The following is a 22,284-nucleotide window of genomic DNA, read 5'->3' as shown; positions in this document are numbered from 1 at the left end:
CGATTCCGAAGACGATAGTCGTTAGCGATGTCACGCCACCGAGCGGCAACGATGTCAAGGCTCGGCGGCGAAGACGGTTGACGGTTATTAAAATTTTCCAACCGAAGCTACCGAAGTGTGTCGCGCATGTCGCAGTCGCCCCAACAATTGTGCCGGGCCGGCCGGCCATCAGGGTTTGTCATCAAAAGGCAAGCCATCGGGAGGAAAGCTATCGTTAAAGTTTAGGATTTCATCATTTTGTCCAACGCTTCCATCTCTTGGCGGGCGCGGGCAGCGCTGGGCTTATAGTGGCGGGTTTCCGCGTCGGAGCTCTGCGGGTTCCGGCCCTCGACGAGTGCCGCTTGGTAGTAATCGACCGCTTCCGGTGGTGTTTTACGGTCACGGTTCCCCAGGACGTAGTGGACCAGGTAGTCAATCAGATAGGTGAGATGGTGGATCAAGGCAATGGCTCGGGATTCTTGCGATAGCTCCCCGGGTACTGGTGCAGATGATACCTGGAAGAATCCGAGGCCGTAAGTCCAGTTCACCTGCTGAGGGGATCGATGGCTCACCGAAGCGCAGAAGAAGATCGCCAGGATCGCGACACGTGTCGCAAACATTCTATCGAAGCTCAAGAATCACACTACAGCGTGAGTGCCGCAATCATCTAGACCAGAGGACAAACATTCAGTGCCGTTTGATCAGTTGCGCGGCCGAGCCTGTCAAGAACACTGTCAATGCAATGTCAAGAACAAATACACTGGCCACACTCCCCTTGACTTGATCCGATTACGGATCGAGCAAATCTGAGGCACACGAACGGAGTGCATTATTTCTTAATTTATTCCGATTAAGTTCCCTGCACGGTGCGGTTGCATAACTTCAATTGGCCAACAGAAACCAATTGTATTAGGGACACCAAAAACGGATAGCACGATGGCGTGCATGAGTCAATTATGGGGTACGGCGTTGAAATAGTTACACCTCGAGGAAGGCTTCCGAGCATTTTCCGATAACTGCTTTGAATGTACGCCCTAAGTAATTACTGTTTGTAGGGTTTGTGTTTGCATATGTCTTACTGGCCATTACTGCACGCCTCACATTCACCGGTCACTCCCTCGCGCATAACTTCCTCGTGCCTTCGTGCGACCGAGCGAGAAGGCGACACGACACTGTTTTCCCCCTCGATGCGATGCGCTGGAAAACCGGAAAAGCTACACACCCGTGGTCACCTGTCACGGGAGCTGTTAACCTGATCGAACCGAATCATAATTCATGCTCCACTGAACCCGGCCGCACAAACACAACCATGGCCCGTGGCCCGGCCCGGCACGGCAACAGTGTTGCAACTTCCCCTTTCGGAACGCACACACCCCGACGGCCCGATTTTCCACCCGAAGGGTCAAAGGTACCATTTACGCATGACTGAACAGTGGAGTCCCAGTCCCGGTCGGGTGCTACCGGCCGATGCTCCTGTCCGCCTGGTACCGTGGAATCACATTTTTCGCTTCACCGAACACACAGGATTGTGTAATTATCGGAGTGGCCGGATCGGCCGCGTTTGCTGTGGGGTGGCATTTTCCTCGGAAGCGGAAAAACAGCCCCCCGGCGGAGGGACGGGACGTTCTGCCTCACGGTCATGTGGCCCTGCTCGATGCGAATCACAACTTTCCGCTTCATTAAACATCATGCAACGGAACGGAACAGTCAGTCGACCGACGTGACGTTCACATCCTTAGATGGGGTTCGTTGTAATTGCCAACGCGAGGAAGTTTGGCGAACGCATGCGCGGAATGAGGCCGGCGACGAAAGAACGAGTCTTCCGAATCCGAATGGCGGCCTTAATAAAGAATAATTTAATGGTGCTAACAGAACGGGACCCCAAATCCCGTTCTTATTTTGAATCATTTGGCTAAAATTAATAAAAGTAATAAAATATTATGAATAAATTCTGTCCAAATGTGATGATTCGGGATGCCGGTGCTACGACGTGAACGGAACAGCTGTTCCGAGGTTCCGGGGGTACCTTTTACGCATGACTGAACCCTGGGCCTGGGGTAGATTGCCTTTATCACGGGCAGATAACAAGCGGATACCTCCTGCCGAGACTGCACTCCTGCGAGTGGAAAATTCTACTTTGCACGCTTGAGTGAACATGAGGTCGGAAAATTCCCAACTAATTCGACCCAATTTTCCCACCGTGGCCACCTAAATCCTCCTGCTGCTGGGGATGCGCTCCTGGCGTTCGGAAATTCAAACTTTCACGCTTGACTGCACAATCGTAATCGGGGCTCGTAATTGGAAAATCCCGGACCCCCGGACCCGGCGGTGAATCCCCATCGAATCGAGCGGCATCGAAATCTTCGGAAGCGCTGATCCGGAAACCGAACCAGAGGCAGGGCCTGGCCACCGGTGCAAATTCGCTCCGTTCGAATGCACACTCGAATCACGGTCCACGGCGGTGACAATTAAACTCGGTGGCGGCCAAAAACGGGGCGGAAGTATTTGACATGCGGCGAGCGTGCGCAGACGACACGAGTGAAAGAGGCGTTTGTTTTCGCGGGGTCGGGAGAAATTGTCCCGGCCACGGAGTACTGAACCGGACCTTGCGGACGAAAGCTCGATATTCGAAAGGACCACACCGACGGCCGTCAAGCGAAATCAGTGGACCGTGAATAATTTGATTTTCGTCGCACCAGGATGTCATACGCGCCCGCCGTAAGAGGGCCACATCGGGGGTCCTCCCGCCGGGCATGAGTCCTTGGCCTTGGTGTCTCCAACTTTCTGCTTCAGTGAGCATCATCGGCATTCCCGAACCCGGAAGTCCGAAGTCCGCCGGGACACACACACCGACAGCGACAGCGAATTTCCACCACGCATGACCGCACAGTGGAGTCCTTGAGGAGAATCACACACACACACACATCCTGGCCGGGCTGTGCTCCTGGTGGTCCGAAAATCACATTTTTACGCTTGATTGAGCAAGCGTCCCGTCTGATGGAAATGTGTTAATTGAGCTGTCAGCAGTCGCGCGTGGCCTCACCGGGGCGGGGTGGGCCATTTTCCCCGGGATCAAGGGCAGTTCCCGGCCCGACCTTTCCACCTGTGCCCGGGCATGGGTCGCTGGTGAAAGCAAACGTTTGTTTTCGCTCGACTGCACACCGACGACCCCGCACAGGGAGGGCGCATGCGTGGCCAAACCATTTCAACCAAGTTTTCCACCATCCGGATTCGGATGTTTGGGGCAGGTCAGTGCGGCGTGCGACCGAGACAGGGCGTGAAGGCAAGGGACAAAACAGCACGCACGCCGCGCCGCGTGTCACGGGGGCCACTTTCACCCGCCGGGGCAGGTGAAACGCATTATTAAGTCACAGACCTTTCGGCCTTTCGGTGGGGCGAGGGAGCTTTTCGAGCACTTTCGCTTTCGTTTCGCCGACCCGGCCCGGCGCTCCCGGATCGAATTCCGATAACGGAAGCCCTTGCGGCCGGACACTTTAGTAGGCTGTGCGAGATAAGCAATGATTTACGCCACAAATCCAACGGGGCGCCACTGATGGCGCCTCCCGAAGCCTGTCGAAAGATTTCACTTTCGAAGCCCTCTCGAGGGTTGAATGACTGACTGAGCTGCATCTGCGCGTACTTGGCTGATAACCGTCAGCTCGATAATAATAGTCAAACGTCGTGGCCGCCATCGTGAGTCGTGAGAGAATAATCAACACGCAATCACCGCGGCCGCGTGTGAATGAAGGAGCACACGAGTTGCGCCTTCGAAAGGTAGCGGCAGCAGCATCATGATATGCTAATAAGGTTGCTGAAATGTGTTCGCTCACGTGTGTGTGTGTGTGTGTTATGTAAGGGGCCATCTTCGTGGAGGCACTCGCTCGTCGAGAGCAGCACTGAAACTTGGGGAACCTCAGGCCACCGGTTCCTAAAGCCCTCTCTCGCAGACGGTTCTAATGCTTTGCGTTGTCACCCTTGAGCTGATTTCCAGCATTAACTAGAATAGGCGGCCAACGTGTATTTGACCGTTCATTTCACACACGGGCCGAGGGCTTGGGCAATTATTTGCACACGGAAAAGAATGCAATCTGTGCAGACGGTGGCGTGTCGCAAACGGTATCGCTATACGAAACCAATCCAGCCGGCCCTGTTAATCCGTTCGCTTCGAAACGAGGTGGAAAAGGTTCACATGCTTCAGAGCCACCGGCAGAATTGGTGTTGATTAGATAGAAACGCGCCGGGGCATTCGCATTGTGTGATAATGTTCCGCCAGTCTCTCAAGCCAGAAGCCCACTAATGCGACGAATTTTAGTTGCCAGCCAGCAGCTGCTACATAAGCCTGTCATTAGATGGCGTGCCTGTTGGCGGCCTGTGCAGACCGCGGATTCCCGGTGCAGTATCGTTTATATAACCACCAATTTCAAATCTGATCTCGCCTCTTTCGAGGAACGATCCACGATCTAAGCACCAACCAGATGTGGCACCAGATGTTCCAAACCAGATGTTCGACAATCGTGCCGCAATGCAACCGATCGGCGACCGGAGCTGCAGCTGACGGCTAGCTGTCGATTGTGTGTCGTCAACGTCGTAATTGCGGTCAAGTACACGCGGGCAGGTTGCATTCGCTTGCCGCGGTCGCCGCGATCCGACTCTACGCCGATCGCCGGCAGATTCAGTTAACGAATTTCCAAACGAGCGAAAGGTCGAACACTCTGAGCTTTCACTTAACCCAAAGACCACTTACCGCCAGCGCCGAATATTGATGATCGTCTGCGACTGACCCCGGGGCCGGCTTAAGAACCTCGCGATAATCGGCCACAGCTTAAGCGACGTTTGAAGGAGCCACGCAAACGCTAAATGGATGTCTATCGCCACCTCGACATTTCGGGCCCGGTGTGCGCGACATTTGATTTGAGAGCCGTGCGTCTCTGAAGATGTTGCTCGCTGGCGGCTGAAATGTCAGAATGCGATTAATGGGAACGACCACACCATTCTAATAGTTCGTCGTCGTCAAAGCTTCACAATAACTCATCACACCCTCACGAAGATCGCGCGACATTTGGCTCCCACATAGCACACCTCGGGGACCTCATAAAGTTCTGGAAATGATCGGTGGTGCAGCACTGAACGGTGGCACATACCATTTCCATGACACGCAAACCCCATAGAGATCGGTATCTTCTACCCTTCCCTTGGGGCAATTAATCAATCCAAGCCGCACCGTGTCGGTCGATCGGTTATGCTGCCGAGTTCGCTTTGGTGCAGTTCACCTTCGCCATGCCACTCGGCGCAGCTCATTTGGGGTTGATTAAAACGTTGCCTAACTGCACGAGAAGCTGCAACCGCTACCGTCTGACGGTGCGATTGAGCGCTGCGAGGGCGATCTGTTTCTTGCAACGCTCGATCGCGTTGCGTTCTCACTAGAAATGGGTCAACCTCGCTGGGGCCGGGTGAACTTGGGAGGATGAGAGCACCCGACGATTATCTAACTGCTTTTGGCAAGGCGAGCTATCCGAACGATCGTGTGGCCCATCCGTTCGCCGGTGACCTACTCTAGTCTGGCGCCACCGGCTCCACCTCTTGGCTCACCGATGAGATAACAGCAATTCTATTGTTTTCGTTGTTTCGATGCACCCCAAACCGCCAAGTATATCGTTCAGGGCAACGGTTGGTTATCGGGTTTCGAAACCGTTTGGTTATCGGTTCAAAATTCTGTCTCAACCAGTTCATAATCAGGTTCTGAACGAGTTTTAAAACCACAATAAAAAAGCCGTAGATGCATAACAGTGATTTAAGCTAAAACTCTTATTACTAATCGTCTTCTTTTCCATTTCCTTGCAGTTAGCGCCTCGGATACTTAGAATAGCGATAGTGCTATGCATCATCATCGCAATCTTCTCCCAAGCCACAGATAGTGCCCAAAGTAAGTGCCGCCATTTTGCTAACTTCTACCGCGATCGCAGTAGCCGTGCAGTAGCTCCCCAACCGGTTCTGTGCCGGATGTTTGACATTTCCTAGTTGAGGGCTGTGATAAATTAATTAAAGATTGATTGAAGTCGTTACCAAGGAACTTTATTTCACATTCAGCCATTCACAAAACAGAGATTCCGTTGAAAAACAGCAAACCCCATAAGCCCTCTTCGAATGGTTCTGTAGAACGGTTCTCCGATTTGAAGCACTCTCAGCAGTCATTACCGATTCGAGAATAAACGATTAACCTTTAACCGAACAACCGGCGTGACGTTAATGCTTGTGTCCGTCCGTCCCAATCCGCAGCAAAAAGAAGACTACGGCGACCGACCAATTTGAAGTCGACCGTAGCAAAGCCCGACGACAATCAGATACAGGTTAAGAAGGCACAGGACCGTTCGGATCAGGCCCCTGCGTCGGCCACCAACCGGTTCCGGGTTCGCTCGAAAACGCGCGGTTCAGCGGCCGCCGCCGTTGGTGCCACCGTGTTGGCCGGAGCGGCCAGTTCGGCACTCGTCTCGAAGAAACAGCAGACGGTCAACAGTGATGGCTACAAGGTAAGCACCGATTCGGCGTCTCTTCGGGATCGAATGACTAACCATTCCCAATCCTAATCCCCAGATCGTGTGCTACTACACGAACTGGTCGCAGTATCGCACCAAGCTGGGCAAGTTCGTCCCGGAGGACATTCCGGCCGACCTGTGCACGCACATCATCTTCGCGTTCGGCTGGCTGAAGAAGGGCAAACTGAGCTCGTTCGAGAGCAACGATGAGACGAAGGACGGCAAGACGGGACTGTACGAGCGGATGATGCTGCTGAAGAAGGCCAATCCCAAGCTGAAGGTGCTGCTGGCCATCGGTGGCTGGTCGTTCGGTACGCAGAAGTTCAAAGAGATGTCCGCCACGCGCTACGCCCGCCAAACGTTCATCTACTCGGCGATCCCGTTCCTGCGCCAGCGCAACTTCGACGGCCTGGACATGGACTGGGAGTACCCGAAGGGCTCGGACGACAAGAAGAACTTTGTGCTGCTGCTGAAGGAACTGAAGGAAGCGTTCGATGCCGAGTCGCAGGAGATCCGTCAGCCGCGGCTGCTGCTTACGGCCGCCGTCCCGGTCGGTCCGGACAATGTGCGCGGTGGGTACGACGTCCCGGCCGTCGCCAGCTATCTGGACTTTATCAACCTGATGGCGTACGACTTCCACGGCAAGTGGGAACGCGAAACGGGACACAACGCTCCGCTCTACTCGCCATCGTCGGACAGCGAGTGGCGCAAGCAGCTGTCGGTGGACTACGCCGCCAACCTCTGGGTGAAGCTGGGCGCTCCCAAGGAGAAGCTGGTCATCGGGATGCCAACGTACGGGCGATCTTTCACGCTTGCCAACACCGATCGCTACAAGGTGAACTCGCCGGCCACCGGTGGTGGAAAAGCCGGAGAGTACACCAAGGAGTCGGGCTTTCTGGCGTACTACGAGATCTGCGAGCAGCTGCTGAACGGGGCGGTCTACGTGTGGGACGACGAGATGAAGGTGCCGTACATGGTCGACGGTGACCAGTGGGTCGGGTTCGACGACGAGCGGGCGATCCGCAACAAGATGACGTGGATCAAGACGAACGGGTACGGTGGAGCGATGGTGTGGACCATCGACATGGACGACTTCAGTGGTACGGCGTGTGGCGGCAACGTCAAGTACCCGCTGATCGGAGCGATGCGTGAGGAGCTTCGCGGCGTTAGCCGTGGAAAGGGCGCCAAAGACGTCGACTGGTCCGAAGTCGCAGCTACCATCGTGGAGAAGGTAAGTGCGCTCTAGGATCGAATTTGAATGGCCAAAATCACTTACGAACTCACGCTTAACCCGACAGGAAGAGGAAAAGCCTGCCCCTGTTAAGATCGCCGTTTCGGAGGTACTGTCGAAGGTGCAGAAACCGCAAAAGAAGATCATCAAGCAAGGACTGGCCACAGTGGAGAAGAACTGTAAGTACGCCTCCTTCGGTGGATTTCAACAATCGGAGGTCCTAATTTCTCCCCATCCCGTGTCGCAGCACGCCCAGGGCAAGTGTTTTGCTACTTGACGAGCTGGTCGGTGAAACGACCGGGTGCGGGCAAGTTCGAACCGAAGGATGTCGACGCCAGCCTCTGCACGCACCTTGTCTACGCCTTTGCCACGCTCAAGGACCACAAGCTGACCGAATCGAACGACAGCGATCCGGACATGTACGACGAAGTGATCGCACTGCGCGAGAAGAATCCCGACCTGCAGGTCCTGCTGGCCATCGGCGGATGGGCGTTCGGTTCGACACCCTTCAAGGAGCTCACCTCGAACGTGTTCCGCATGAACCAGTTCGTGTACGAAGCGATCGAGTTCCTGCGCGACTATCAGTTCAACGGTCTGGACGTCGACTGGGAGTATCCGCGCGGGGCCGACGACCGCAAGGCGTACGTAGATCTGCTCCGCGAGCTGCGCGTTGCGTTCGAGGGTGAAGCCAAGACCTCCGGACAACCTCGGCTGCTGCTGACTGCCGCTGTTCCCGCTTCGTTCGAGGCCATCGCTGCCGGTTACGATGTGCCCGAGATCTCCAAGTATCTTGACTTTATCAACGTCATGACGTACGACTTCCATGGTCAGTGGGAGCGACAGGTAGGCCACAACTCGCCCCTGTTCCCGCTGGATTCGGCCTCCAACTACCAGAAGAAACTGACCGTGGACTACAGTGCTCGCGAGTGGGTTAAACAGGGCGCTCCGAAGGAGAAGCTTCTGATCGGTATGCCGACGTACGGTCGCTCCTTCACCCTGGTCAACCAGACGCAGTTTGACATCGGAGCCCCCGCGTCGGGCGGTGGTCTGCCGGGCAAGTTTACCAACGAAGCCGGATTCCTCAGCTACTACGAGATCTGTGGCTTCCTTGGCGTCGACAACACCACGCTCGTGTGGGACTCGGAGCAGCAGGTGCCATTCGCGTATCGCAAGGACCAGTGGGTCGGTTTCGATGACGAGCGCTCCCTCAAGACGAAGGTAAGTCCAAACGGGGGGTGGCCGGAGCGCAAATTTTCCAGAACCGCTAACGCCCGTCGGTTGCCCGATTGCAGATGGAATGGTTGAAGGAGGAAGGTTTCGGTGGCATTATGGTGTGGTCGATCGATATGGATGACTTCTCGGGTCGCTGCGGTAGCGGCAAGTACCCGCTGATGAACGTGATGAACAGTGAGCTGAAGGACTACAAGGTGCTGCTGGAGTACGATGGTCCGTACGAGTCCTATGGACCGCGCGGTGCCTACACCACCAAGGACCGTAAGTAAACGCGGCCACGAAGCACGTACGGCCACCGCATAACGTCCGTTTCCTCCGTAGCCAACGAGGTCGTCTGTGCTGAGGAAGATGGCCACATCAGCTACCATCCGGACAAGAGCGACTGCACGCATTACTTCATGTGCGAAGGAGAGCGCAAACATCACATGCCATGTCCCGCTAATCTGGTGTTCAACCCCAATGAAAACGTTTGCGATTGGCCCGAGAACGTCGAAGGCTGCCACAACCCAACGCAAGCCGCGGCCTAAAGGAGGAACCAGCCAATGCCCTCCGCAATCTACATCCTTTTTTTACGTTTTAGATCAAGCACTTTGACGGGGAATGTGAGTCCGCATTAGCCGACGGGAACAGTAAGTACTGGCCTCTCTGGACGTTGGGAATTCGGCCTTTCTAACGATCACTTTCCGGTTCTCGCTAGGTGGCTCGCTGTTCGACGTTACAAGGGCAGACGTTAGCTGTAATGTAATTAAAATACTCTTCGTCTACACAATTTGGGAGGAAAAAAGGGAAAAAGTGGCGCAACGCTGGCACACCATTTTGTAAATACGTGGCGATCCTTCCCGAGTAAGTCTGGCCGCAGCAGCTTGGCACACATTTTAAACTTCCACTCCGTTCCGTACCCGGACAAGTGAGGAAAGCACCTTTACTCGTCGATCACAGCTCAACCTTTGCATCTATTATTTATGATTCCGTCGTCTCTTCAACTCTGACGCCAAAGGGGTTTAGGAAGAGGCGGTAGTCGATTCGTCTAGGCTTTTCTTTGTTTTACACACAATTATTCTTAACGTTGCTCCAATGGCTATTTATGAGAAGGTGACACAGCGATGTACATTTGATGGGCAAACGGCTCTTTCCCATTTCGTTTGTTTCAGTTCGTGAAGCGTAAGACCTAATTGTGCCGCAAGCAGGAGAGAGTGAGCAAAGGAAAGCGGGGAATACCCTTCGTCCCCGTGGGTCGCGTGTAGTAGAGAAACGAAAGTGTAGCAGTCCTCGTCCCCATGAAGAGGCCCCAAGGCGAAGGCGCAGTCCACCCTGCGGCGGTGTCTGTTATCGACTTTTGTTGTCCTTTAAAACCATCCAACAAATGTTGCACCAGTACAGCGAAAGAGAGCGCGAGCCTGTAAATGTCGTTTTTGATAGATGTATAAAAACTGTGATAATTAAGTGTATATAAAAACGAAGGGCCACAAATCGGTTAGGAAAACAGAAACACGGAAAAGCACACCCGAACGCCAGGCGGAACGATCCAGGACATCAGGGAGATTCAAATAACGGCGGCGAAGAAAATCGAAACAGGGCACGAAACAGTTAAGACCGCGCAGCGTCAAAGCGAACCTGACAAGCTGTGAAGGAAACGTTTGAAAACAGTGCAACGGAAACGGAGAAAGAAACGGATTGTTTGACCCCCTTCCCCCGGAAAAGCGGATGGAGCCCATTTTCCGTTTGAGAGAAAATGAATGCGAAGAAACGAAACGAACAAAGTGCAAAGCAGTGACAGGAAACAGACATGCGAAAGAGTGACACAAAAACCAGCGTAACAATCTGAGGCGGCTGCGATTCGGTATAGTTTGGTGGAATCGGCAAACGCAATCATTGGCAATATCGCAGCGCGCTTTGAAACGAACACGAAACCCGCACACGAGTACAGCGACGACAACTAACTTGTAATTTAATAACTATGTTACATGTACTTTTTTGAATAATAAATCACTTATTAGTTAAATAACCGGCGCGTCGACTCGTGCTCCCCTTCTGTGCTTTCAGTCTTACATTTATTTGAACACATCAACAGGACCTTAGTGAGCTATGCTTTGGTATGACAACCCGCTGCCCCGGGTGAATGCCGAAGGAACGTAGTGGCTTCGGTGCGTCCAGGCCGCGTGCGGGTTCACCCCGGACAGCGGGTCGAATCCTTTGGCTGCCTGCACCTGAAGGTAGTGTGGTGGCGGGGTCGGTTGCGGGAACAGTTCCTCCGGAGCGGGTGGAAACGTGACGGGAGCATTATCGTCGGTCGGAAAAGCGACCGGTGGTGCTGGAGGTGGCACCGGCGGAATAAACGCATCCAGCGGTGGATTCAGCCCAAAGATGTCGTACGGGACGTAGTTGTATTCATCCTCCGGGAATAGTATGGGGCCGGTGTCCTCACGGGGCGGCTCCACGTCCTCGAGCAGTGGCCGAGGTGTTGGCTGAAACGGATCGGTCGCGTACAGTAGGGCGCGTTCATTTTCCCAAATCTGCCGACTGACGATCTGGTTGAAGGTGAACACATCGGTCGGCTGCGGAACCGGTGCCGGCCAATCGCTTTCGTCGTAGTCAGCCCACGGGTTAACCTCGTGTTCCGGGTGCTCGTGCTCCCGACCACCGCCGACCCGAAATTGTCCCTGAGGACTGTCATCATGAGCGGGGTAGTGACGAGGTTCAGACGAGCCGTAATAGTGCTTAGGGTATTCATATTCTTCATGAGGGTGGTAGTAACTGGATGGGTGGGATGAGGACGGGGCAGTGCGGGCGGATGATCGGTACGGGGTGGAGTACGATGGACGGGGTGGTGGAGGCGGCGGCGGTTGGTAGTACTGAGGCTCGTAGCCGTAGTCATAGGCTTCTTGCGAACATTTGGAGTAACTCGGCGTCTGGTAGTCCCGGAACGACTCCGGGCGTCTCATGCTCGGCGCGGGGGGCGGCGGCCGTGGAGGTGGTGACCAGGAGGGTGGCCGCGAAGGAGGTGGTGGGGGTGGTGGTGGCGCTGGTGGAAAACTGAACACTTTCGGTGGTTCCGGGTGATCATCCGTCTTCAGTGGCTCAGGTAGCACCGGACGAACCGTCACTGGGGGTTCTGGCGGCGGAGGTACCCGGGCTGGCTCGGGATTTTGAGGGACAATCGGTGGCTCCGGTGGTGCCACCGGTGGCGACGGCTCTACGGGTGGCCTCCGTGGACCTGCCGCAGCCTGGTTTCGATTCTGAGAGAACGGTTTTCTGAAGCCCTTCTGCCGGCCATTTAGATTCCTCTGATTCGTCCACACGGACACGTCCGATGGCATGTGGGCCGCGAGGCCGCGCAGCTGCGGGTGCTCCTGCAACGCGGATCGGTAATCACCGTCGCCGTACTCATCGTAACCATCGTAATCGTGAGAACCACCTCCTTCGTGGTGGCACGGCTGATGGGGCAGTTTCCCTTTCTACAAGGAGAGAAACCCATCGTTAATCATTAGCAGTTCCTCCAACAGATTCCTGGTCCCAGCGGCCACTACTTACAATCACCACGTGGAACTTCATGTGTTTGCCCTTCTTGTGTTTCTTGTGCTTGTGCTTGTGTTTGTGCTTTTTCTTGTCCTTGCAACAGATTAGTTCCTTTTCGCCGTGTCCGTAGCCTTCTTCATCGCCACCGTAATAGCCATCATAGCCGTCACCACCGTGGTCATGGTGCTGCTCGTAGCACGACATCTTGTGGCACCCGCGAGACGTACGAACGCTGGCTTCGGCCGTCCCATTGAACACACACTGAACGTCCATCTCGTCGCACAGCTTCAGGACTTCCGTGGTACAGTTGAGGCCTACAATGAAAAAAGGACACCTTTAAGACAACCCTCACAATGCAATTCTTCCTTCTACTTGCCTTGAGCAGCAGCATCCGGCGAGAGATAATCACAGTTGCACTGGCAAACGTTTTCACTCAGCAACTGGCCACTGCAGTTGCACTTGGCGCAAATATTCTGACACAGTCGGGACGCATCTTGCGACGTGAAGTCGACCCATTCCGTGGGCTCGCCAATCGGGGTCCCCGTGGCGGACAGTACTACGCACCAGAGGACGACTACGGCCGACGCCGTAACTCTACGCAACTCCATCGTCGCGGAGTATCTATCGGTTCTGATAGCCCAGAACGGTCCACGGGCAGGTATTTAACCTGCTCCGGAGCACGCGACACCCGCAGCTGATGGCCTTGCGCAGGATGGCATGCGTACACTTTTCGTAGCGCACATTCTCGCATCAACCCACCAGCCCACAGCCACCAGCAACCGTTGTTGCACCGTCAGCTGAGCCCTTGGGAGACCACGCTGAGTCAGGGGACGTATGACGCTCTCGGTGGCGCTTTCTCCCGTTACTGTCTGTTGGTGGCGCCCTGAATCGGATCAGATGGCAGTTTTGGACGCGTAAATAAACATGAAACGACCAAATAGGCACATTCCTGTTGCGGTCAACGGCAAAATGGCCGCCATGCTTCGTGCGTCGCATACTTTGATGCAAATCATCACAGCATGAAGGTTTAGGATGGTAAAGGCCATGGTAACCAGTTTATACTTTCAACTACTTAAGGTGAAGTTAAATTCGAATGTCGTAAAATCGTAGCTTTCGTTAATTGAATCAAAGATACTTAATATCAGCTGCTAGCGAAAGTCGCTGAATTTCCATGCATTTTTGGACCCATTTTGCTCCAGCTCGCTTGCTTTTGGTTCATTGGAGCATGAGAATAACTCCCAACAATGGGTTACAGTCAATAAATATAGAAAGCGACGGAGAATACCTAAAGTAGTTGAAAAAACTGGAAAACAACCAAAATATTGAAGAATTTGAACTCTCAACTACAATCAATGCACTAAGTCACTTTCGAGACTCCATTTCCCAAAGAGCAAAATGCAACACGCTGAATGGTTCTTATTTAATGCTGATCTTCCTTTATTTTAACATTGCCCACGTAACCTTGCCCGTTGCTGGCCGTCGTTTTCCACGATACGGACGCGCCCCGACCCATCCGTGCCCGGAGTGGAGCAAGTCGCCGTACATCTCGCGCAAATCTGGCTCCGGTCCTGGTCAGGATCAGGATGTCGCTGTCGATTCCCGCACGAAGCTCTTCCTTGTGAATAGCCGTCAAACAATCGCTTTCTATGGGGTTTGAGAAAACAGAACTTGAAGAAACTAAGCCCGTAAGCGCTAAGGCCAGACCAGACTTACTTTCCGTGTCGTTGGCCGGACAGAAGCAAACGCATTTCTCCCCAATGTAGGTGCCCTCGCAGCCGCAGAACTCGCAGGCCACCTCACACGGTATGCCCCGGACGAACTGGTTGCCCCGTATCCGCAGCACATCCAGCGATCTGGAGAAAGTCGATCGAACCGGGCGCCGTTCGCCATCGTTCTGTTCCGCTCCGAGAGCCTGCGACACACCGACGATGACCAACAACAAGACCAGACTCTGAATCATGGTGGTGACGGTATCCGCTACGTTCTTCCTGAGCTGATTGACTGAAAATGTGAGCCGGGCGCCCCGGAACCGCCGAGGTCTTTATTAGGCTGGCGGCGACTTCCGGGACGCCACACACCAAGCGGACGGCGCTTGCTTGTTTTCTGCTGACGCTGCTGCGACCGTCCGCCATTGCCCAAAGCGAGTGTCAGCACAACACATCCTCAGCAACCTTAGCGCTCGGGGCAAGAACTTGGCGCCGCCGGGCGCATTATAAAACAACCTACAGCCCGACCCGGATCGTTAGACTGCTCAGAACGCACGACTTGCGATGGCGTACCGACACGAACTGCTGGCCGGGTTGCTTTTGGTACTGGTGGTGCTCCCGGCACTCGCCGCCGGTTACCAGCTGACCCTAGAGGGCGAACTGGAGCAGGGCATCAAGGATTGGTCCTGCAAGTCGTACTGCAACAACTGCAACTGCACGGCCGAGTATGTCCCCGAGCAGAACAAGTGCCTGTGCCACTGTCCAGATACGAACGAAAGTGAGTGAGCTCGCAGAGGGACGGTCGGTCCCGAAGGAGCCCCGTTGAATCCTAACAAATTTTCTCGCCTACAGATCGGTCGGAGTGTTTCCGGTTCGTGCAGGAAACGAACAACATCCTCGGTATCCACTACGACCTGGAAGTGGTCAACGCTCAGGGTGTGTCCGTGCAACGTTACAAGCGCCAGCTTGCGCCCAATGCACGCCTGAGGCTCACAGCGGAACGCTTGCAGGCTCGTCGGTTGGCCCGAAGGAATAGGGTTAGAACTATGACCCGCAGGAGACTATGGGTACGTTTTCCGAGTTCACAGTGAAAGGATTGCGAGTCCTTGGCGAACGATGCATATATTTTGTATCTTTTTCAGAACCGACCCACCACGGTTGCACCAGTCGTAGTTGTGGCTCCAGGCAAATGATGATTCCCAGGGGTCAGCGAGATGAGACAAATCGCTAAACAATAGATTAAGAAGCGTTATTTAGACTGTTTTGAGATGGCTAATAAATATGAGTGTTTCTACGAATGCGAAAAAAAAATCTTGTTTCGTTACGAATCGGCCGTTTGTGGAGTTTGTTCGAAAGAGAAATTGGTATCATTGGATCCAATTTTGTTAATAAACTGTTGCAAAATATTCCCTAAACTCTTGTGACATTTTCTGAAGTCTTGTGAAGTTGCATAAGCGGCGTGAGTGATGGCAACTCTCGTGTCTCGTGAAGAGACATTATAACTCAGTAGGATTTGAATTCCTACTAAACCCAAAATATAAAATAAACACTATGCACCTCAGCGTTAGTATTTGATGCGTTATTTTGTGAGGAATTTACGTGCTCGACATGGCCATCTGAGCGTAAACAGAAGGTGTAACCCGTCTGGTCCTTCAGTTCAAAGACATGAGGGAACACTAAACGCGGTCCGGTCCGTGCTATACATAACAATTGTTCATTTCATTAACAAAAATATACAACATCAACAGGAACCGGCCGCGTGTTTAGCGTGCTGTGTTAGTGTTTTGGGACCACGAGGAACCCAAATACTGAGCCGCAGTTTGTTTACCGACGGACGCCGTCTTTAGCGCAACGACTCCTGCTAAGGTCAGTGAAACCTTCACGACCTGCCAAACCGCACACGCCGTCTCGGCCATGTTTCACAACTGTTTTGTGGCGTACGTTTTTTAAGCAACGCCACCAAGAACATCCAACAAGTAGAGTAAAGGAGCCTCTTTTCGCTGAATCGGTGCCATTTCTCCTCGGGAGGTCGTCGAAACCGACACGGTCAGCAGCCAGTTAGTCCGCGGAACGCAATTTTTGGACGGTTGAGCACTCGTCAGCAACGTAGAGAGGCGCAGAATGGACCACTGGAGAAAGCTGGTGCTTCCGGGGGCCAGCAGCTTCTTCCTGCTCGCGGCAATCGCTGGTCGGTAACTTGATGCGGCGTAGGAAACGAACGCCGTCCTTAATCGAGCAAAATCTTATCTCCACTTGCAGCTGCACTGATGGCACACGGTACCGAGGCGCAGGTCGAAGGGAACTGCTTCTTGAAAACCCATGACACAAGCTGTGATAATAACAGTAAGCCACCGCCGAAATAGACCCGTCAACCGGCGAAACACTAATGTTCCGAACGTGGTTTCTTACAGAACTCAGGTACAGTGTCGTCGTGGATGGTGGCGCTGGGGACAAATTCATTATCAACCACAGCGTCGAGCGCGTCAGGGTACCGACAACGACGCCGGTTCCTAAGTATTACCGGATGCTGGCGTCCCGTAAAGACCGCGTGGCGAAACTGCGGAGCTACTGGAAAACCAAAACGTCGGCGGTCAGGGATAGAATGGCCGTCATAATGGCCAACAAGAAAGGCAAACTGCGAAGGGAACGTCTCAACTTGAAACGGGGACCGTTAGCCGTTGTTTGAAGTAGACTCGGGACTACTTCCCTGCTAATTTAGGTCACCAAATATGTATGCACGACCGATTGAACCGTCGTGTGATTAAAGAATAAATTTTAAGCTTGTTTTTGGTAAACAATACATCCGCCGACACCAGGGGCATGATCTAGTAGATTTATTTAACGATACTCGAACAACGTTCGGCTCACTTATTTCGTTCGTACTACGGTATGTTTCAGGGCGGAATACGGATGGGCTCAGAAACCGCTCAAGGGAACTAGAAAATGTGGAGACCAAAAATCGCCAGAATGCAGATTAAGTGTCGCAAGGCTAAGACGCAGCAAAACGCACCGTTTCCTAGCGTTGTTACGTCAAAAAGCCAAGTTGCGGCACGACAAAATGACAAAAAGTACAGAAGCTGGAATGCGTAGCTCCGATATAGACACCGGTACCTGCCTTTTTGCCATCCTCCATGGCCACGCCATATGCCGGATAGAATGGGCATATGGTTGTGCAGATACGCGCAGAAAAAAATAAACACCGACCAACCTCACGACGAAAGTCTAAACATGAAGGTGCAACCTTTCCCGCCAGTTGCGGGTTGTGCGGAAAGGTTTTGCTGATAAGTTCCGCGAAAATTTGCGCCACCCCGGCCAGCAGGGCTGGCAAGGTGGCGGCGGTTTTTTACGGACCGCACTCCGTAACGGGTGGTCACTTCGTGCACAGCCAACAAGCGGACGCGATGCACCACCAGCAGCAACGCTGCCTTCTGCTAGCCCTCGGGACCGGGGCCCTGCTCCTTCTGGCGACCAACACCGTAGACGGTAAGTGGTGTCAGGACGGTGCCGTGTGGTCACAATCTGATCGGTTCCCCTTTTCCGCCGCGATCAGTCGTCCAAACTGCGTCGATTTATTCGCCGGATTTCAACGATAGCAGCGATCACTTCCTCGCCCAGCAACGATCGTGCCGTGATCTGTGCAGCTTCTGTCCGACCTGCAATGGGTTCTACTGCGGCGAGGAGTGTATCTGCGAGTGCAGCCAGGAGCCGTCGGAGCGTAAGTACCACCGTGGCCCGATCGTGTCCGGCACATCGTGATTCATCCGCGGCATGGTTTCCCCACCTTAACAGATGCCAAGTGTATTGACCAGATCCGGGCCAACAGTGAGAAGCTGGGCCTAGTGTACGATCTGTTCATTCAGCTACCCAAGAAGCGGTCCACCCGGGCCCGGTTCGGGCGGCGTGCCAAGTCTGTCGAGGCGAACGACGAAATCGAAACCGGACAGGACGGAGGCTTTCGTAAGATTCTGTTCTCAAACTTTGCCACGAAAGGCCAGAACGAGGAGGCCATCGCGGCGGACGAGGAGCGACTAGAGCAGTTGGATCTGGAGGATGACTTTCAGCTCGACGATCGGTCGTAAATCGGACCACAGCCAGAGGAGTTTGCAGAGGTTTCTTCGGGCCAGAAAATAATTTAATGTCTATCCATTACCTAGTGTTTTCAACGTTAGTTTTGTGTAAGAAAATAAAACGTTTATCGAAGCAAAACAAATAAAAAGATAATCTTGAAAAGAGTACGACTGCCTTCTATTAATACGGATAGGGTTGTCTCGCCGGGAGTCGCTCGCTGGTTAGAATTCTTATTCGTGTGTTACATAAAAGGAACGGAATTGATCGTTTCCTATGCAATCAAACAACGGGAACTTTTACATCCATCGGAGTTTCATTTTATCGTTTGTGCTAAAAAGAAACGACGATCGTTCTCCTCGGCGACACGTCCATTCTGCCAGAGCGAGCCAGATACAGGAAGTTCTTTGGAGCACCTTGACCTGCAGTAGCACACGGAAGCGATTGATAGGCTGGGGCTCCGCGAAGCACGTTGCCAGATTGCAGAATGTGCATAAATTGTGAGCAAAAACAGAATGCACTTAGTGCGTCTTGGAAGTCTTAATCATGCAGTGGCCAGTGGTTTTTCTGCTCATCATCCTGACCCTTCATTTCGTGTTCGGGCGCGGGAATGTTGACACGGAAAAGGAGAAAACGGAACCGTCACCCGATAGGGGCAGCGATGTGGAGTACACCGACTGTAACTGCTCCGGTAGAGGTAGATATAGAAGTAACGGTTTCCTGATCCGGCAACGGTTTCCTAATCGGCCACTTTTACCGTAGACAGGCGACTGAAGCGAGACGACGAAATGGTGCAACAACCGGGATACGTTGTGCCGGCTGTTAAAAGACGATTTTGCGGGCGCAGAAGGCAGAACATCACCGCAAACTGCGGTCCGCCACGGAGGGCATACCGGGTGAAGAACTTTGTGATGGCTCCGGCACCAAGCTTGATAACCGGCCAATAGGTCTACCACCGGCTCCGGGTTGCGGGTCACAATAAAGCTCAAAACGGTATCCTTTTGCTGTTTTTATTGCTTCACACTCCGGCTATCGTCGTTTGCCTTTGCCCTTCTTTTGCGAGTGTCCCGCACTGGACGAAGCGGCCACCTGCGCCTGTTCCGGTGCCTTCGTTTGGCGGCTTTTCAGCATCGGAATCGTTTTGCCCACGTGCAGCAATAAACTGTCTCTCGTCGGATATTCGGCATTCATCGGATTGCCAGAGTCATCCCGCAGCTGCACCCGAATCCGCCCGCGGTGCTGTAGTTCCTGTAAGCAACACGAAATTAGTTCAGGCCACTCGCCGCGCCCTGAGGACATACTCTGCTCCGCTCCCGCGGGTACTGCTTCAGCTCCAACAGTGTGTTCATGTTGATCGCTTGCAGAACGTCGCGAATTTCCTGCATCGATGGATCGTCCACGCAGCTTTCCTTCGGAAGGCGGCGACCTTCCTGGCGCGTTTTCTTCCGATTCACGTACGTCGGGTAGATGCAAACCCATCGCTCCCGATCACTGTGCTTTTTGTCCGGGGTCCACGGTGCCAGCGGAGGAGGACCAGGCCGTGAGCCACCAGCATGTGGCGGCGGCGCTGGGTGTGCGGCGGCGGTGGCAGCGGCCATCGAGAGCGAATTTCGCAAACACTATTCTAGCGAAAACTAAAAACTATTCCACTGTTCCGATTTCGGTCAAACGATTCTCACGTTCTCGATTCAGGTTTCCCAACACACATTACCTGACAACATTCAACTGACACGTCCACCGTCACTCCCTTCGGGAACGCTACCCGAACGAAAAATTCACTCAATTTTTCATTTTTTTAATCGCAGAATTTCAACCGGAGAGACCACCCCTCTCACTATGGGAGCCTTGGTCTACAACAGCGGCTTTTAGTCCTTCACTAACCCAAGCCCTATGTAAATTCGGCCTGTGAGCTCCGTTGTAGCCCAAGCTGTAGACCAAGAAGAAAGAGAGCCCCGTGAGCGATTTTCCCCTCTATATTTCTATTTTTTCTTTCTTTCTCTATCCTCTCCCGAACATTGAACTGTCAGATCGTTTGCTGTTGTAAACAAAATGTTGCCTTTATTCAGTATCACAACATAACATTTTTTCTGCAATTTTTCAACTTTTTGGCTTCCGCCATGCACTTTGCTACACTCTATGTCTATGTTTAGCACTATATATCGCAGTTTTCCCAGCATCATTTATCATCCGCTGCATCGTAATTGCATCGTTCGCTGGCTTCGCTGCGTCGCTGGCATCCAATGGCACGATGACACTGGTCGGCTAAAAATGTAAACAAATGCGGTGCACTTTCATTATTTATAAGTAAATACTTATCGAGAAATGCTTCCCGATGCTTAAATTTACTTACCGAAATAAGCAACAGCTTAAAATTCACTATTTAACACTATTTTTACGTCGATGATGCGATGTCGATTTCCTTTTGACGTCGTGCCTTCTACGCTGAAAATTTGAACTGTTGAAAATTTCTTCTAACAGTTTGAGTGCCGAACTGCCCAGTGAACAATTTTGAGTGCCCGACGCTCTTCTCACTATGGAGCATCGAGTCCAAATCGGGTCCGAATCCGGTCCCGAACGGGTCCGCAACGGGTCCGCAGTGTAAATCGCCTATACAAAATCCCTTGTGAGAAGGCCCCAAAACCCCGATGGCAGAAATTGCGGACCCGATTTTTTCTCTCGAGCGTGCCCCTTGTCGTCTCCCTCTCTCATATGTGCCCTCTCCCTCTTTCTTTCTCCCGTATCCCCTGTCGGTTCCCGAAGTAAAAATACAGGGGTTCGTTTGGGTTTCGGTTTTCGGTTTATTTTCGGTTTTTTTTTGCGTCTCTTTCGCTCACTCGTCTATTTCACGGTTTCACTTCCCTACCTATTCGTGTATTCCTGGCGCTATGCAGCGTTGGCTGTGTGTGAGGTCTGCGTTGGTGGCGGTAGTGGCATCCGTCGAACACATTGTTGCACACATTGCACACATTGTCGGTGGGTCCAGCCGGGTTTATGTTTGTGCGTAGATTATTTCACGCGTGGTCTTCGATGCATTTCTCTAAGGAAGAGAAGAAATTAAATTGTTGTTAGATTGTTTGCATTGCAATCCTGTCATTTTTTCTTACCTTTTCCACAAACTGACGAGACAAATGACGAGACACAGTTGTGACACAGTTGACACTGAAACGAGCAAAGTGAAAACTTTTGAACATTATTTCGCTGTCACTGAACACTGTCCAATAAACTTACCTGTATTATTTTATCAGGATCAAACATGATGGTACGAGATGCACTTGCACTTGGAACATTACACTTAGGAGTAACTAATTGAGAAACTGGCACTTAGAGCAAGGTAAACTTGCAGAGCAAAATTGGTCTAAGTCCCGGCAGCATGCTTTCCTGGACTCAGACAGTTTTAGACTGCTTGCAGCTTCGGCCGGCTTGTTCGACCTCGCTGTCTCTTTTTTTCTATTCCTTTCCCTTTCCCGTCTTCCACATGCTCGCGGTCGCTTCGCGTCTCGGCCCTTCCGCCCTTCCCTCTCCAGGTAATTCAAACCCACAAGCTCGCGTTCGTATTGTCTCTCGGCTCTGGCACCCTTCCCTCCCCGGTAAATGAAACCCACAAGCTCGCGCGTGAAACTCCCTCCTCTCGTGGTTTCCTCCGCTCTTTTCCGCCGCTGCCCACGAGCGGACCCTCATGAGCCGGCCTGCTCACTGCAGCGAGCGTCGCGCCCGCCCCCTCTCGTCTTTGCCGCAGGCAGAGGGGCGTTCGAGCTCACTCGTTTCAGCCTTCCTCGTCCCCTCCTCAGGCGGAGGGGTACCTCGGTCACTCAAAATTGTTCACTGGGTGGACGCTATATTAGCGTGACAGAGAGAGAAAATATTGCTCGCTATCGCTCTTTCCTTCTGTCCTTTGGCGAGAAAACAATTCGCCGTGAAATTTTTCTTCTCAGTATGGAGAAACTGAGTTACCATTTTGTTCGGGTAGCTTATTCACACAAAAGACAAAACACAAACCCTCACGCCACGAGTTCGAAGTGAC

At 53.0% G+C, this 22,284-nt stretch overlaps 5 protein-coding genes and 1 long non-coding RNA gene across 7 annotated transcripts; 3 read left to right on the top strand and 3 right to left on the bottom strand.

The window, feature by feature from the left end:
* Nucleotides 1–221: 221 nt before the first annotated feature.
* On the bottom strand, nt 222–599 carry LOC128267184 (uncharacterized). Its single transcript, XM_053003973.1, has one exon. It carries the CDS (start codon nt 597–599, stop codon nt 222–224), a length of 378 nt encoding a protein of 125 aa, XP_052859933.1.
* A 6,113-nt stretch (nt 600–6,712) lies between these two features.
* Nucleotides 6,713–10,972, top strand: LOC128278199 (chitotriosidase-1). Its single transcript, XM_053016873.1, has 7 exons — nt 6,713–7,743; nt 7,811–7,922; nt 7,991–8,961; nt 9,036–9,237; nt 9,298–9,605; nt 9,674–9,819; nt 10,128–10,972. Exons 1-5 carry the CDS (start codon nt 6,757–6,759, stop codon nt 9,501–9,503), a joined length of 2,478 nt encoding a protein of 825 aa, XP_052872833.1. The 5' UTR covers nt 6,713–6,756; the 3' UTR covers nt 9,504–9,605; nt 9,674–9,819; nt 10,128–10,972.
* A 3,790-nt stretch (nt 10,973–14,762) lies between these two features.
* On the top strand, nt 14,763–15,371 carry LOC128267183 (uncharacterized). The gene is made up of 3 exons (XM_053003972.1): nt 14,763–14,965; nt 15,043–15,265; nt 15,366–15,371. Exons 1-3 carry the CDS (start codon nt 14,763–14,765, stop codon nt 15,369–15,371), a joined length of 432 nt encoding a protein of 143 aa, XP_052859932.1.
* Nucleotides 15,372–16,465: 1,094 nt separating this feature from the next.
* Nucleotides 16,466–16,884, top strand: LOC128267182 (uncharacterized). Its single transcript, XM_053003971.1, has 2 exons — nt 16,466–16,541; nt 16,610–16,884. Exons 1-2 carry the CDS (start codon nt 16,466–16,468, stop codon nt 16,882–16,884), a joined length of 351 nt encoding a protein of 116 aa, XP_052859931.1.
* Nucleotides 16,885–19,281: 2,397 nt separating this feature from the next.
* On the bottom strand, nt 19,282–19,950 carry LOC128267507 (signal recognition particle 19 kDa protein). 2 transcript variants are annotated; one of them, XM_053004355.1, is made up of 2 exons: nt 19,565–19,950; nt 19,282–19,511 (listed from the first exon to the last, which is right to left on the bottom strand). In XM_053004355.1, the coding sequence occupies exons 1-2, from the start codon at nt 19,859–19,861 to the stop codon at nt 19,293–19,295; spliced, it is 516 nt and encodes a 171-aa protein (XP_052860315.1). In that variant the 5' UTR covers nt 19,862–19,950; the 3' UTR covers nt 19,282–19,292. The 2 variants fall into 2 exon arrangements, with proteins under 2 accessions (XP_052860315.1, XP_052860316.1); XM_053004356.1 differs by having other exon boundaries at nt 19,282–19,502.
* A 1,175-nt stretch (nt 19,951–21,125) lies between these two features.
* On the bottom strand, nt 21,126–21,649 carry LOC128268533 (uncharacterized). The gene is made up of 3 exons (XR_008269153.1): nt 21,492–21,649; nt 21,368–21,422; nt 21,126–21,300 (listed from the first exon to the last, which is right to left on the bottom strand). It is a non-coding gene; the product is annotated as an uncharacterized LOC128268533 (long non-coding RNA).
* Between the last annotated feature and the right edge of the window lie 635 nt (nt 21,650–22,284).

This window comes from Anopheles cruzii, chromosome 2 (genome assembly GCF_943734635.1).
Source record: "Anopheles cruzii chromosome 2, idAnoCruzAS_RS32_06, whole genome shotgun sequence".
NCBI classification, from domain to species: domain Eukaryota; kingdom Metazoa; phylum Arthropoda; class Insecta; order Diptera; family Culicidae; genus Anopheles; species Anopheles cruzii.
Note: the sequence above shows the minus strand (reverse complement) of the source record. Positions and strands in the feature narration are given on the sequence as shown.

What these genes read in the sequence shown, in the direction of transcription:
- LOC128267182 (XM_053003971.1), top strand. Translation starts at nt 16,466, where the DNA reads ATGGCACACGGTACCGAGGCGCAGGTCGAAGGGAACTGCTTCTTGAAA. An exon ending in CACAAGCTGTGATAATAACA is followed by an intron (nt 16,542 to 16,609) that starts GTAAGCCACCGC and finishes GGTTTCTTACAG; the next exon opens with AACTCAGGTACAGTGTCGTC.
- LOC128267183 (XM_053003972.1), top strand. Translation starts at nt 14,763, where the DNA reads ATGGCGTACCGACACGAACTGCTGGCCGGGTTGCTTTTGGTACTGGTG. An exon ending in TGCCTGTGCCACTGTCCAGA is followed by an intron (nt 14,966 to 15,042) that starts TACGAACGAAAG and finishes ACAAATTTTCTC; the next exon opens with GCCTACAGATCGGTCGGAGT.
- LOC128267507 (XM_053004355.1), bottom strand. Translation starts at nt 19,861, where the DNA reads ATGGCCGCTGCCACCGCCGCCGCACACCCAGCGCCGCCGCCACATGCT. An exon ending in ACCCGCGGGAGCGGAGCAGA is followed by an intron (nt 19,512 to 19,564) that starts GTATGTCCTCAG and finishes TGTTGCTTACAG; the next exon opens with GAACTACAGCACCGCGGGCG.
- LOC128267184 (XM_053003973.1), bottom strand. Translation starts at nt 599, where the DNA reads ATGTTTGCGACACGTGTCGCGATCCTGGCGATCTTCTTCTGCGCTTCG.
- LOC128278199 (XM_053016873.1), top strand. Translation starts at nt 6,757, where the DNA reads ATGATGCTGCTGAAGAAGGCCAATCCCAAGCTGAAGGTGCTGCTGGCC. An exon ending in GGCCACAGTGGAGAAGAACT is followed by an intron (nt 7,923 to 7,990) that starts GTAAGTACGCCT and finishes CCCGTGTCGCAG; the next exon opens with CACGCCCAGGGCAAGTGTTT. An exon ending in TGCCTACACCACCAAGGACC is followed by an intron (nt 9,238 to 9,297) that starts GTAAGTAAACGC and finishes TTTCCTCCGTAG; the next exon opens with CCAACGAGGTCGTCTGTGCT.